Here is a 14,350-nt window from a genome sequence, read left to right on the forward strand (position 1 = left end):
TATACAAGGTCACACGAAGGAGAGTGAAATAAAGAGATATGAGGAAAGGCCAAGTGGAGCTTAGATACCTGAACAGACATTGGGCTAAATTGTCTGTACCTGTACCACATATGGTTTGCAATCCTATGAAGTATTGTGATGTTCCTTCTTTTATCTCATGCAATGATTGCATCAGCATTTTAAAAAATCATTTGTAATTTCTGAAAACTGGAGCTTTTAGGTACAAAATGATATCGAAGGCACATGAGGAAACATTTGCTTTTTATATATTTAAATCAAAATTAAAACAACAAATGGATTTCCTTTTTCCGATCCATAGTGAGTTGACAATTTAATGTAACAACACCTTCAGTGTACTCACATTATTCACCAATACATCCTGCAGTTTAGTGATCGAGTTGGAAACAGGATTCGGCACCGAATTCTGTGGCAAATTAAAATCAGAATCCTACAACAACAAACAATTTACTCAGCTTAGGAGAACACAAGCCACACAACTATAAATGGCCAGAGATTAGCAGGTCAAATAGAAGAACATTACACATTGAATACAATACTGACACTGGCTTTCAAAATTACAAGGTTAACTAAACACAACAACCACAATAAAGTGGGAATGACCCAATATATTGTCTACAAGAATATCAATTTCTTTTTTATTCTCCTGTAAATTCTATATCAATTTTACAGTAGCAAAAGACTACAAGGTAGACCAAGAAAAATACACTTTGTAATCACCGACCAAATTTCTTAGAACACAGAAAAAATTTAATATTATGCATTAATTTAATTTCTCCCTACAAATTCTCTTCATTTATCTATTTTTGTCAATCCCAGTTCATCAAATAATTTTTTTTTAATTTTTTTTATTTTTCACCCTATGAGCCATATTAATATAGTCATTTTCTCCCCTTCCCCCCCCTCCTTCCCACCCCCTCCCCACCCACTAAAAGTTCAACATATACAATACATTAAACCCATTAAACAATGTTATCACACAATGAAAATAAACAAGAAATTTGTTCAAATAATGTGACTATATTTTTTAAATTGTTTTTTTTTTCAATGGAATACATTTATTCATTTCTATGTACCATTGCTGTACTCTCAGGCTCTCTTCTGATTTCCAGGTTGACATTATACATTTTTTTGCTACAGCGAAGGCTATCATAATAAATCTTTTTTGTGCTTCATCCAAATCGAGGCTGAGTTCTTTACTTCTTATATTATTTAGAAGAAAGATCTCTGGATTTTTTGGAATGTTGCTTTTTGTGATTTTATTTAATACCTGGTTTAGATCTTCCCAAAACTTTTCCACTTTCTCACATGCCCAAATTGCATGTATTGTTGTTCCCGTTTCCTTCTTACAGTGAAAACATCTATCTGATACTGTTGGGTCCCATTTATTTAACTTTTGGGGCGTGGTGTATAGCCTGTGTAACCAATTATATTGTATCATGCGTAACCTCATGTTTATTGTAGTTCTCATAGTTCTTGAGCATAGCTTTTACCATTTTTCATTTTTTATCTTTATGTTTAGATCTTGATCGCACTTTTGTTTGGGTTTACAGCTTATTTCATCGTTTTCTTTCTCTTGCAGTTTGATGTACATGTTTGTTATAAATCTTTTAATTATCATTGTGTCTGTAATCACATATTCAAAGCTGCTTCCTTCTGGTAACCTCAGCCTGCTTCCCAATTTGTCCTTCAAGTAGGTTTTCAGTTGGTGGTATGCAAACATTGTACCGTGAGTTATAGCATATTTGTACTTCATTTGTTCAAAAGATAATAAATTATTTCCCAAAAAACAATTTTCTATTCTTTTGATCCCTTTTCTCTCCCATTCTTTAAAGGAAAGGTTATCTATCGTGAAAGGGATTAGTTGATTTTGCGTCAATAATAATTTTGATAGTTGGTAATTTGTTTTTTTCCTTTCTACGTGAATCTTCTTCCAAATGTTGAGCAGATGGTGTAGTACTGGTGAACTCCCATGTTGCACCAGATTTTCATCCCACTTATATAGTATATGTTCTGGTACCATCTCCCCTATTTTATCTAGCTCTAATCTGGTTCAATCTGGATTTTCCCTTGTTTGATAAAAATCTGATAGATATCTTAGTTGTGCTGCTCTATAATAATTTTTAAAGTTTGGTAGCTGTAAGCCCCCTTGTTTGTACCATTCTGTTAATTTATCTAGTGCTATCCTCGGTTTCCCCCCTTTCCATAAGAATTTCCTTATTATTTTCTTTAGCTCATTGAAGAATTTCTCTGTTAAGGGAATTGGTAACGATTGAAATGGGTATTGTATCCTTGGGAAGATCTTAATTTTAATGCAATTTACCCTTCCTATCAGTGTTAGTGGTAAATCTTTCCAATGTTCTAAGTCATCTTGTAATTTCTTCATTAATGGCTGATAATTTAATTTGTAAAGATGGCCTAGATTATTATCTAGTTGAATACCTAGGTATCGGATTGCTTGTGTTTGCTATTTAAATGGTGATTCTTTCTTAAACTTTGTGAAATCCACATTATTCATTGGCATCGCTTCACTTTTATTTGCGTTGATCTTGTACCCCGATACTTCTCCTTATTCCTTCAATTTCTTATGTAATTCTTTTGATAATTCTAGTTCTGTTAAGTATACTATGACATCATCTGCAAATAGATTGATTTTATATTCCTTCTCTTTTATTTTTATCCCTTTTATTTTATTTTCTGTTTTTATCAGTTCTGCCAAGGGTTCTATAGCTAACGCGAACAATGAGGGAGATAGTGGACATCTCTGCCTAGTTGACCTTCTTAATTTAAATTGGTTTGATATATATCCATTTACTGTCACCTTCGCCAATGGTCCCTTATATAATGCTTTAATCCAATTAATATATTTCTCTGGTAGGTTGAACCTCTGTAGTACTTTGAATAAATAATTCCATTCTACCCTGTCAAAGGCTTTCTCTGCGTCTAAAGCAACAGCCACTGTTGCTGTCATATTTCCTTGTATTGCATGGATTAAGTTAATGAACTTACAGATATTGTCCATTGTTCGTCTTTTCTTAATAAATCCAGTTTGATCTAGTTTTACTATTTTTGGTACACAGTCGGCCAATCTGTTTGCTAATAGTTTAGCTATTATATAATCTGAGTTAAGTAGAGATATTGGTCTATACAATGCTGGTGTTAGTCGATCTTTCCCTGTCTTTGGCATTACTGTAATTATTGCTGTTTTACATGAATCTGGCATGTTTTGTGTTTCTTCCATCTGGTTCATTACTTCCAGGAGAGGAGGATTAATAAGTCTTTAAATGTTTTATAGAATTCTATTGGTAGCCCATCCTCTCCCGGCGTTTTATTGTTCGGTAGCTTTTTTAATATATCCTGTATTTCCTCTATTTCAAATGGTTTTATCAATTTGTTTTGCTCCTCTTCTTGCAATTTCAGAGGTTCGATTTTAGCTAGAAACTCATCTATTTTGTCTTCTTTCCCTTTGTTCTCAGTTTGATATAATTGCTTGTAGAATTCCTTGAAGTTTTCATTGATCTCTGTTGGGTTATATGTAATTTGCTTGTCCTTTTTCCTTTATGCCAATACCATTCTTTTAGTTTGTTCTGTTTTAAGCTGCCAAGCTTGTATTTTGAGTTTTTTCTCCTACCTCATAATACTTCTGCTTTGCCTTCATTATGTTCTTCTCCACCTTATAAAAGTTTGTAGTGTTTCGCATTTTATTTTTTTGTCCGCCAATTCTCTTCTTTTTGTTGTATCTTCCCTTGTTGCTAATTCTTTTTCTGTACTTACTATTTCCCTTTCCAGCTGTTCTATTTCCCGATTGTAGTCCTTCTTCATCTTAGTTACATAACTTATTATCTGCCCTCTGATGAACACTTTCATTGCATCCCATAATATAAATGTATCTTTCACTGATTCTGTATTTATTTCAAAGTACATTTTAATTTGGCGCTTAATGAATTCTCTAAAATCCTGACTTTTAAGTACCATGGAATTTAATCTCCATCTATACGTTCTTGGTGGGATGTCCTCTAGTTCTATTCCTAATCACAGGGGTGAATGATCAGATAGCAATCTAGCTTTGTATTCCATTTTCCTAACTCTCCCTTGGATATGGGCTGACAACAGGAACAGGTCAATCCTTGAGTATGTTTTATGTCTACTCGAATAATATGAGTATTCCTTCTTCTTTGGGTGTTGTCTCTTCCATAAGTTGCATTTCCTGCATCGATTTAACCATAAATTTGGCTACTTTGTTCTTTCTGCTAGCCTTTTGTCCAGTTTTATCCATCTTTGAATCCAAATTAGGGTTTAAGTCCCCTCCTATCAGTATATTCCCCTGCGTATCTACAATCTTCAAAAAGATATCTTGCATAAACTTTTGATCCTCTTCATTAGGTGCATATACATTGAGCAAATTCCAAAATTCTGAATATATCTGACACTTTATCATTACATACCTCCCTGCTGGACCTATTATTTCCTCCTCTATTTTGATTGGTACATTTTTATTGATTAATATAGCTACTCCTCTGGCTTTTGAGTTATATGATGCTGCTTACATGCCCTACCCACTCTCTCCTTAATTTCTTGTGTTCCACTTCAATTAGATGTGTTTCCTGCATGAATGCTATATCTATTTTTTTCTTTTTTCAGTACATTTAATAGCCTCTTCCTTTTGATTTGGCTATGTATTCCGTTAATATTTATAGTCATATAGTTCAACATGGCCATTTCATACTTTGTTTACCTCTCATTTCCGCTTCCTCACCACCACCTTTCAACTTTCTCAGTTTTCTTTTTTTGAATGCACTGTATGACAGCACTTCTAAAACATAAAATATTTCCACTATTCCCACGTCTAAAATTCCCTTAACCCCAAATGTCCCCCCCCTCTCTGAGTTGTCCCTTGTCCCTTGCCGGGCAACCACAACTCCCCTCTCCATTTGGATTGCGAACCCGCTCGCAAGAGTCAACTGATTTCGCAATGATTGTTATTCTCTCCCACCCAACCCCCTCCAGAAGACTTTTATCTTCACATATAACAAAGCTCACCCTCTTCTTTTTCCCCCTTACTTCCTTTCTTCCCTTTTCTTTGCTTCTTTAGTTCTTACTTATACATTATTTTTTCTTCTTTATATGTAGTTTGTCGTCATTCTTTGTTCTTGTTAGATCTCTTCATGTCTCTTTATGTCTTGCAGGCATTCTGCAAATTCTTGTGCTTTCTCTGGATCCGAGAACAGTCTGTTTTGCTGCTCCGGAACAATTATTTTAAGCACCGCTGGATATCTTAACATAAATTTATAGCCTTTCTTCCATAGGACCGATTTTGCTGCGTTAAACTCCTTCCTCTTCTTCAGGAGCTCAAAGCTTATGTCTGGGGAGGAAAAAACTTTTTGACCTTTGTATTCCAGTGGTTTTTTGTCTTCTATAATTTTATTCATTGCCTTCTCCAATTTATTTTCTCTTGTCGAGTATCTCAGGAATTTTACTAAAACGGATCTTGGTATTTGTTGTGACTGTGGTTTCGGGGCTAATGCTCTGTGTGCCCTTTCTATTTCCATTCCTTCTTGCATTTCTGGCATTCCCAGGACCTTTGGGATCCATTCTTTAATAAATTCTTTCATATCTTTGCCTTCTTCAACTTCCTTAAGGCCCACTATCTCCTACTATAGTTTTCCATTATATCCATCTTCTGAGCTAACAACTCCTGTGTTTCTGTAACCTTTTTATCCCAATTTTCTTTTTAAGTCGTTCACTTCCATTTCTACCGCCATTACACGTTCTTCCACATTTTCTAATCTTTTCCCTACATCTGTTATGACCAGCTCTATTCTACTCACTTTTTCTTCTGTACTTTTCATTTTTCTTTTTATTTCACTAAATTCTAGTGTCAGCCATTCTCTTAATGCTTTCATATGTTCTTGACATTTTTTTTTAATCTATGTACTGTCCATTCATTTTACCTCCTATTCCTCTGTGCAGAGCTTGTTGTTCTCCTCCTTCTTCTTCTGTGTCTGCTCTTGGGTTTGTGTTTCTATTTCTCTTCCTTGTATCTGTGTCTCTTCTGACTTTCTTGTTGAGCTGCTTGTTTCAGTTTGTTGGGTTTTTTTTCCCCATGGTGTCTTGTTGTTGGTCCTCTTCTTCAGGGTTGGTTATCTGTTGTGTCTCTCAGCTGGGAGCTCTGCTGTCGGGTCTCTCTCAGCTGCTCGTGCTGTGGAGTTACACTCCACAGCTGGTCCCCCCTCCCGTCAGTGTTGTCTTGGTCATGCACATTGCGCACGTGCAATTCCTCACGCATGCGCAGTTGTGCACCTCTGTTTGGCTCCGTGAGCCATCTTTACAGTCCTGCGTTTGATGGGTCGCGACCCTGCGGGGTCTCCACTGACCTCAGGGAGTGGGTTCCTCTTTCCACGGCGGATCCCTGCTTTTTCGTACAGGTTAGGCCTTCACCTTTCTCTTCTGGCATCTGTCTTTCTTCTTTTCTTTCCGTTGTTTTTGGCTTTTCTTTCTTAGGTGCCATTTTCTCCACACCTTTATTTTTTATTTGTTGTGATTTGTATGTCTGGGGCATTGATTTTTTTTCACTTTTTTCCTTTTTTTTGGAGAGGGCTGGTATTTTCCTACCGGCCACTTCTCCATCACGTGATTCCTCTCCATCAAATAGTTTCTGACGACAGAGTAGCATTGTGAATAATGATATCTGAATTCTCTCTCCTAAGGTCCCCTCATTAAATTGATCGATGTTTGCTCCACTAAGGTAATGAAGTAGATGTCCTAAAAGTATGGCCAACCATGATGCTTAAAGACATCACGACTCAATGACCTGGAGTTCTTTTCTTGCAGATTCACTTTCAATTATAACGCACTTTCAAAGGACCAGGTGAATTAATTCCCCGAAGAGGTTCTCGATGGTGGGAAGGGGTTTGCCTGTGATATCCTGGGGCATGTCCACTACCTTTTGCAGGGCTTTACACTCAGACGTATTGGTCTCCCCATACCAGGTTATTTAAACCACAAAATGATACGGCAAGAGGGGAGACAAAGTTTCAAATATGAGAAAATGATAAACCAGAGGCCATAAACACAAAATAGTGACTAACAATTTAAATAGAGAAACAGGGAAATATGTCTGGGAATAGTTAATGCTGGATTAGTTTTAGAAGACAATATGCAAAAAAGGAGAGAAAAGGCAGATGAATTGGAGAAGACACTTGAGGATAATAAACACAAGTAAAAATAATCCTATTATCTAATGTATATTCTATATAGGGGATATACCAGTCTTTTAAATAAAATTTTTAAATTTAGACATTCAGCATTGTAACAGGTTATTTCAGCCCTTGAGCCCATGCTGCCCAATTAACCTACAACCCCCCGGGAAAACCCACACAGACACAAGGAGGACGTACAAACTCCTTTCACACAGTGTGGAATTCAAACCCCAGTCCCAATTGCTGGCGCTGCAACAGTGTTGCACTAACCGCAATGCTAACCATGCCGCTTGTTTTCAACCTCTCTTCCTCTCCAAATCTGCAATGTATAATAAAGATTACCTAAACATATTAATGAGGTGTCACTAAGTATTTGCAACATTTGCACTGTGATTTCAGTGAACACACAATGCGAGCAAAAAAATTGCACACTCCAGAGTTACACAACAACCACTCACAGTTTTAAGCCCCTATCACTTGCTCAATTTCACTCTTACCTTTGGACTCACTCCAAACTCTATTGGTGGAACTGGAATGACAGATTCGACATGCAAATCCAGCGCTGTTTTAGCATTTTGTCTGTTATCAGCTGCAGTTTGCGAACTAATGCCATCAGTTCTCTCTGCTCCCTCTGGTTCTAGACATTCCTTAGCCTTCTTGTTTTTCAAGGATCGTTCATTTCCTATTGGTCCAGGCTTGTGATCTTTGTTCTGTCCTTCAGCTGGCTCTGAAACCTTAACATAAAACACCAAACAAAATCATTTTTCTGTTCTGTGTGCTGGGAAGCATTGTTTTTATACCATACATAACACTTCAACAATCAGGAAATTACATCATATAATCTTGAAGGGGACATCAATCATTGCAGCAAAAAAAAAACATTGCACATCAAATATATGATATTAAATCCAGAAAGATCATCACAATATCTCTGTGCTCCTTCAGCCTCACTGCACCCAATAAACCTCAATCAAGCAATCCCCCTCAAGATATTAGCTTCCCAAAATATTCTCATATACAGTACAATTCCGATTATCCAAAATGGTCGAGACCGGGCCTATTTTGGATAAACTCTGTTTTCCGGAGAACTGGTGACTTTTAAAAAAACAGCCCAATAGCAACAGCAAATCACTTGTAACAGTGTTTAAACAAGCAACATGGTAAGGCTTTTAAGTATTAAAATGTTTAATTCTCACCAAAAAATGCTCGCCACGCCGATCACTGACACTTCTCCACCAAGGCCCCGCTCATTCTAGAAGCCTGAGGTCCCCTGCTACTGGCGCCGGGAGCCCAAGATCTCTGGTCAGTTCGGCTCCAAAAAAATCTCGGATAAATAAGGATTTCTGATTTGTTTTGGATGTCCTCGTTTATTTGAAATTTTCAAAAAATTTTGGATAACCGAGGATTTTGTAGAATCTGATTTTGGATAATCGGAGTTGTATTGCAAAAAGTAAATCAGGTCAGTTCACTGATTTTTTTTCCAAATCCTTACCATTGTTTTCGGGTTGGAAGTTGTGATTTCCCAAATGAACTCAAATTCACCCTTTCATTATTTTCAAATTTCTTTTATTCTTACACACAATCCTCAACTTTGTGTTCTCTCTTCCTGGACTTATTTTGACAAAAGCTTTCTTTTAGTGCCATTGTGTGCATTTGATATTTGTATGATGTACACTTTATTTTTGGGGTGATTCATACACATTTTGTCTCCAAACATGTGAACTCAGATAATCAACATGCCAACTTATTTGAGTTCTACTATTAAAGTAATTTATTTGAAAAACGGTGCTACCTTGTTCTCTGGTCTTTCTGACTTTTGCCGTGGTTCCTTGGGATCATCTGTTTTCCCATTTGACTTATCAATTGATGTATCTGTGCTGACTCCATTGACTTCGGTCATTGCTCCTCCCTCTGGCTTAAGCGCACCATAAGGTGAACTTCGCTGTGACGATGTTGCAGATGAACCTTGGGAATCAGCACTGAGTTCAACTCCACTGTCAGGTTGACTCGCCTTGAAACTCTATGAGAAGTAATACCAAAATACAGTGAAACCTCGTTAGAACGTACCAAAATACAGTGAAACCTCGTTAGAACGTACCAAAATACAGTGAAACCTCGTTAGAACGCAATTCATTAATTAAAATTCAAAATACCAATATTAAAAGAATGCTCTTGCTTTCTTTCATTGAAATTGTTAGTTATAGATAGCAGAAACTTCAAAAACTGGTAATATTTGGGTTTGATTATCTGTGGGCTCTCTGACATATATGCATCTGTTCCGCGACCCGGCTGTAACGCGGTATGAAATCTTGGACCCCAGAGGAGTCACGTGATGGAGTAGTGGCCGGACGGTGAACTCCAGCCCTCTCCAGAAAAGTCGGGAAAAACGAGAGAAAATACAAAGGCACAGAAATACAAGTTAAAGAAAAGTGAATATAAAGGTGGAAAGAAGATGGAGACAAAAGGAGAAAAATCAAAATCAACGGAAAGAAGAGAGGAAGAGAAGACAACGGAGGAAAAAGGTGAAGGCCTTACCTGTCCGAAGAGGCCCGCTGTGGAGAGAAGACCCCACTACCTCAGGTCGGTAGAAAGAGAACTACAACAATGGCTCACAGAGCCGAGTAAAAGTGCGCAACCGCGCATGCGCGACTCCTCGCGCATACAAAAAAACACACCGACGGGAGGGGGGACCAGCTGGGGAGTCGATCTCCACAGCCGGCAACGACAGCTGCAGAACACCTGCAGCAAGAAGACACCACAGAAGACAATGGAAACAAGAAAGAAGAGGAGGAAAGGGCAGCAAAGAAACAACAGATGGTCAACCTAGAGGAAGAAGAAGAGGAAGAGGAAGAGTACAGGGAAATAGAAGAAGAAAAGATAGGCAAGGTAAAGGAGGTACTTGCTCTTGTTAGAGGATACATGGAGTCATTTAAAGAATGGCAAACACAGGAATTCAATGATTTAAGAAGAAGAATAAACAACACAGAAAAGAAAATAAATAAAATGGATATGACCTTAACAGAAATGGGGAAAAAAATGGACAAGATGGAAGAACGGGCAATAGCAGCAGAAATGGAGGTAGAAGACTTAAAAAAGAAATTGGAGGAATCTAATAAAAAAACTAAAGAGACACAAGAATTACTAGCCCAAAAAATAGATATAATGGAAAATTATAACAGAAGAAATAACATAAAGATAGTGGGCCTTAAGGAAGATGTAGAAGGCAAGAATATGAGGGAGTTTATAAAAGAATGGATCCCTAAGGCCCTAGGATGTCCAGAACTACAGCAAGAAATGGAAATAGAAAGGGCACATAGAGCATTGGCCCCTAAACCACAACCACAACAAAAACCAAGATCTATTGTAGTAAAATTCCTAAGATATACTACAAGAGAAAAGGTGCTGGAGAAGACAATGGAAAAAGTAAGAGAGGGCAACAAACCACTGGAGTATAAAGGGCAAAAAATCTTCATTTATCCAGATATAAGCTTTGAACTCCTAAAGAAGAGAAAAGAGTTCAATGCAGCAAAAGCGATTTTATGGAAGAAAGGATATAAATTTACACTGAAGCATCCTGCGGTATTGAAAATATTTATTCCAGGACAACAAAACAGACTATTCTCGGATCCAGAAGAAGCACGAAAATTTGCAGAACAATTACAAAAATAGACTGAGGGATGAAGACGGGTAATGAGAGCAAAAATTATCACGATTGATATGTATGTGGGTAAAGACAAAAATAGACTGAGGGATGAAGACGGGTAAGGAGGGTAAAAATGACCACGATTGATATGTATGCGGGTAAAGAGGTATAAGAGTGAATAGAGACAACGGGCATATGTGAAAGTATCTGTAATTAGAGGAAAACATAGAAAGTATAGACAAGAATTAATAAGGGAAGGCAATGGAATAGAGAGAATAAGGAGGGAACTAAAAGAGTGACCTTTGTGACATATAAAAAACGAAATCTTTTCTGGGGGGGGCTGGGTGGGGGGAAAAGAGCGGTCACTGCAAAATCAGTTGACGCTTGCGAGTGGATTCGCAAATCCAAATGGAGAGGGGAGATGTGGTTGTCCGACAAGGGATAAAGGGCAACTCAGGAGGGGAAGGGGAGATTGGGGATAAAGAAGATAGAAATAGGAGAATAAGGAAAATGTTGGATGTTGTAGGAATGTTGTCTGGTAAAGAGTTGAAAATAAGAAAACAGAAATGGAAAAGGAGGAAAGGTAATGATGGAAAAACGGAAAGAGAAGATAAACAAAATATAAAATGGCTACGCTGAACTATATGACGCTAAATATTAATGGAATACATAACCAAATTAAAAGGAAGAAACTACTAAATTTACTGAAAAAGGAAAAAATAGATATAGCATTTGTCCAAGAAACACATTTAACTGAATTGGAGCACAAGAAATTAAAGAGAGATTGGGTAGGACATGTAACAGCAGCATCGTATAATTCAAAAGCAAGAGGAGTGGCTATATTAATTAGCAAAAATGTGCCATTTAAAATAGAAGAGGAAATAATAGATCCAGCAGGGAGATATGTTATGATAAAATGTCAGATATATTCAGAGCTTTGGAATCTACTTAATATATATTCACCTAACGAAGAAGATCAAAAGTTTATGCAAGATATCTTTTTGAAGGTAGCTAATACGCAAGGGAACATACTAATAGGAGGGGATTTCAATCTGAATTTGGATCCAAATATGGATAAAACGGGGAAAAAAATTAACAGGAAGAACAAAGTAACCAAATTTATAATTAAATCAATGCAAGAAATGAAACTTGTGGACATATGGAGGAAACAAAACCCAAAAGAAAAGGAATACTCATACTACTCGACTAGACATAAAACATACTCAAGGATAGACCTATTCCTGTTATCAGCCCACATACAAGGGAGAGTTAGGAAAACGGAATATAAAGCTAGACTATTATCGGACCACTCACCCCTGTTATTGGCAATAGAGCTAGAAGACATCCCTCCAAGAATGTATAGATGGAGATTAAACCCCATGCTACTTAAAAGACAGGATTTTAGAGAATTTATTGAAAAACAATTAAAAATGTACTTTGAAGTAAATACGGAATCAGTGGAAGATAAGTTTATACTATGGGACGCAATGAAAGCATTCATTAGAGGGCAAATAATAAGTTATGCAACCAAGATGAAGAAGGACTATAATCAGGAAACAGAGCAGTTGGAAAGGGAAATAATAAACATAGAAAAAAAATTAGCAATAAAGGAAGATACAACCAAAAGAAGAGAATTGGCGGATAAAAAAATAAAATATGAAACATTACAAACATATAAGGTGGAGAAGAATATAATGAAGACAAAACAGAAATATTATGAACTAGGGGAAAAAACACACAAAATCCTAGCATGGCAGCTTAAGACAGAGCAAACTAAGAAAACGGTATTGGCAACAAGGAAAAAAGACAAACAAATTACATATAATCCAAAAGAAATTAAGGAAAACTTCAGAGAATTCTATGAACAATTATACCGAACCGAAAACGAAGGGAAAGAAGGGAAAATAGATGAATTTTTGACTAAAATTGAACTACCAAAACTACAAATAGAGGAACAAAATAAATTAACAGAACCATTTGGAACAGTAGAAATACAAGAGATAATAAAAAATTTACCAAATAATAAGACACCAGGAGAGGATGGACTCCCAATAGAATTCTACAAAACATTTAAAGACCTAATAATACCGCCCCTCCTGGATGTAATCAACCAGATTGATGAGACACAAAACTTACCAGATTCATGTAAAACAGCAATAATTACAGTGATACTAAAACAAGGGAAAGATCCACTCTCACCAGCGTCATATAGACCAATATCTTTGCTAAACACAGATTATAAGATAATAGCTAAACTATTAGAGAACAGATTAGCAGAACAGGTACCGAAAATGGTAAATTTAGACCAAACTGGATTTATCAAAAAAAGACGCACAACAGACAATATTTGTAAATTTATTAACTTAATTCATGCAGTAGAAGGAAATAAAGCACCGGCAGTAGCAGTTGCTTTAGACGCAGAGAAGGCCTTCGACAGAGTAGAATGGAATTACTTGTTCAAAGTATTGCAAAAATTCAGTTTACCGGAGAAGTATATTAATTGGATTAAAGCATTATATAAGGGACCGTTAGCGAAAGTGACAGTAAATGGACATGTATCAAAACAATTTAACTTAAGCAGGTCAACGCGGCAGGGATGCCCACTATCACCATTATTGTTTGCGCTAGCTATAGAACCACTAGCAGAATCGATAAGAAGAGATAATAATATAAAAGGAATAAAAATAAAAGACAGGGAATATAAAATCAGTCTGTTTGCGGATGATGTGATAGTGTACTTAACAGAACCAGAACTATCAATAAAAGAACTATATAAGAAATTGAAGGAATATGGAGAAGTGTCGGGATACAAGATAAACGTAAATAAAAGTGAAGCAATGCCTATGAATAACGCGGATTTCTCAAAATTTAAGGAGGAATCCCCATTCAGATGGCAAACGCAGGCAATAAGATACCTAGGTGTGCAAATAAACAAAAATCTAGGCCAATTATATAAACTCAATTACAATCCACTAATGAAAAAACTACAGGACGATTTAGAGCATTGGAAAGAGCTACCACTAACACTGATAGGAAGGATAAACTGTATTAAAATGAACATTTTTCCAAGGATACTATACTTATTTCAGGCATTGCCAATACAACTGACAGAAAAATTCTTCAAAGAGTTAAAGAAAATAATAAGGAGATTTTTATGGAGAGGGGGGAAACCGAGGATAGCACTAGACAAATTAACAGAATGGTATAAACAAGGAGGCTTACAATTGCCAAACTTCAAAAATTATTATAGAGCCGCACAATTAAGGTACCTATCAGATTTTTATCAAACAAGGGAAAAACCAGACTGGACGAGACTAGAATTAGATAAAATAGGGGAAAAGATACCTGAACACATATTATATAAATGGGACGAAAAATTGGTACAACATAGAACTTCTCCAGTATTACACCATCTCCTCAATATATGGAAGAAGATACATGTAGAAAGAAATAAAATAAATTACCAAATACCAAAACTAATATTGACGCA

General features: G+C 36.5%; 1 protein-coding gene across 10 annotated transcripts in view; it reads right to left on the reverse strand.

The window, feature by feature from the left end:
• The window catches only part of prrc2b (proline-rich coiled-coil 2B), a 95,585-nt gene that overhangs the window by 25,328 nt on the left and 55,907 nt on the right, over positions 1–14,350 (reverse strand). For 8 of the 10 annotated variants that reach the window (XR_011351671.1, XR_011351667.1, XR_011351669.1 and 5 more), the window contains exons 21-23: positions 9,010–9,237; positions 7,715–7,951; positions 362–448 (exon numbers count right to left, since the gene is read on the reverse strand). Coding sequence is in view for 7 of the 10 variants with exons in the window: in XM_069918427.1 (XP_069774528.1) it covers positions 362–448; positions 7,715–7,951; positions 9,010–9,237 (552 nt within the window). In the remaining 3 variants the exon portion in view is untranslated. The remainder of the gene's footprint in view (positions 1–361; positions 449–7,714; positions 7,952–9,009; positions 9,238–14,350) is intronic. The other 2 variants (XM_069918468.1, XM_069918478.1) reach the window with 2 other exon arrangements.

Source organism: Narcine bancroftii, chromosome 1, assembly GCF_036971445.1.
Source record: "Narcine bancroftii isolate sNarBan1 chromosome 1, sNarBan1.hap1, whole genome shotgun sequence".
In the NCBI taxonomy this organism is placed as follows: Eukaryota; Metazoa; Chordata; class Chondrichthyes; order Torpediniformes; family Narcinidae; genus Narcine; species Narcine bancroftii.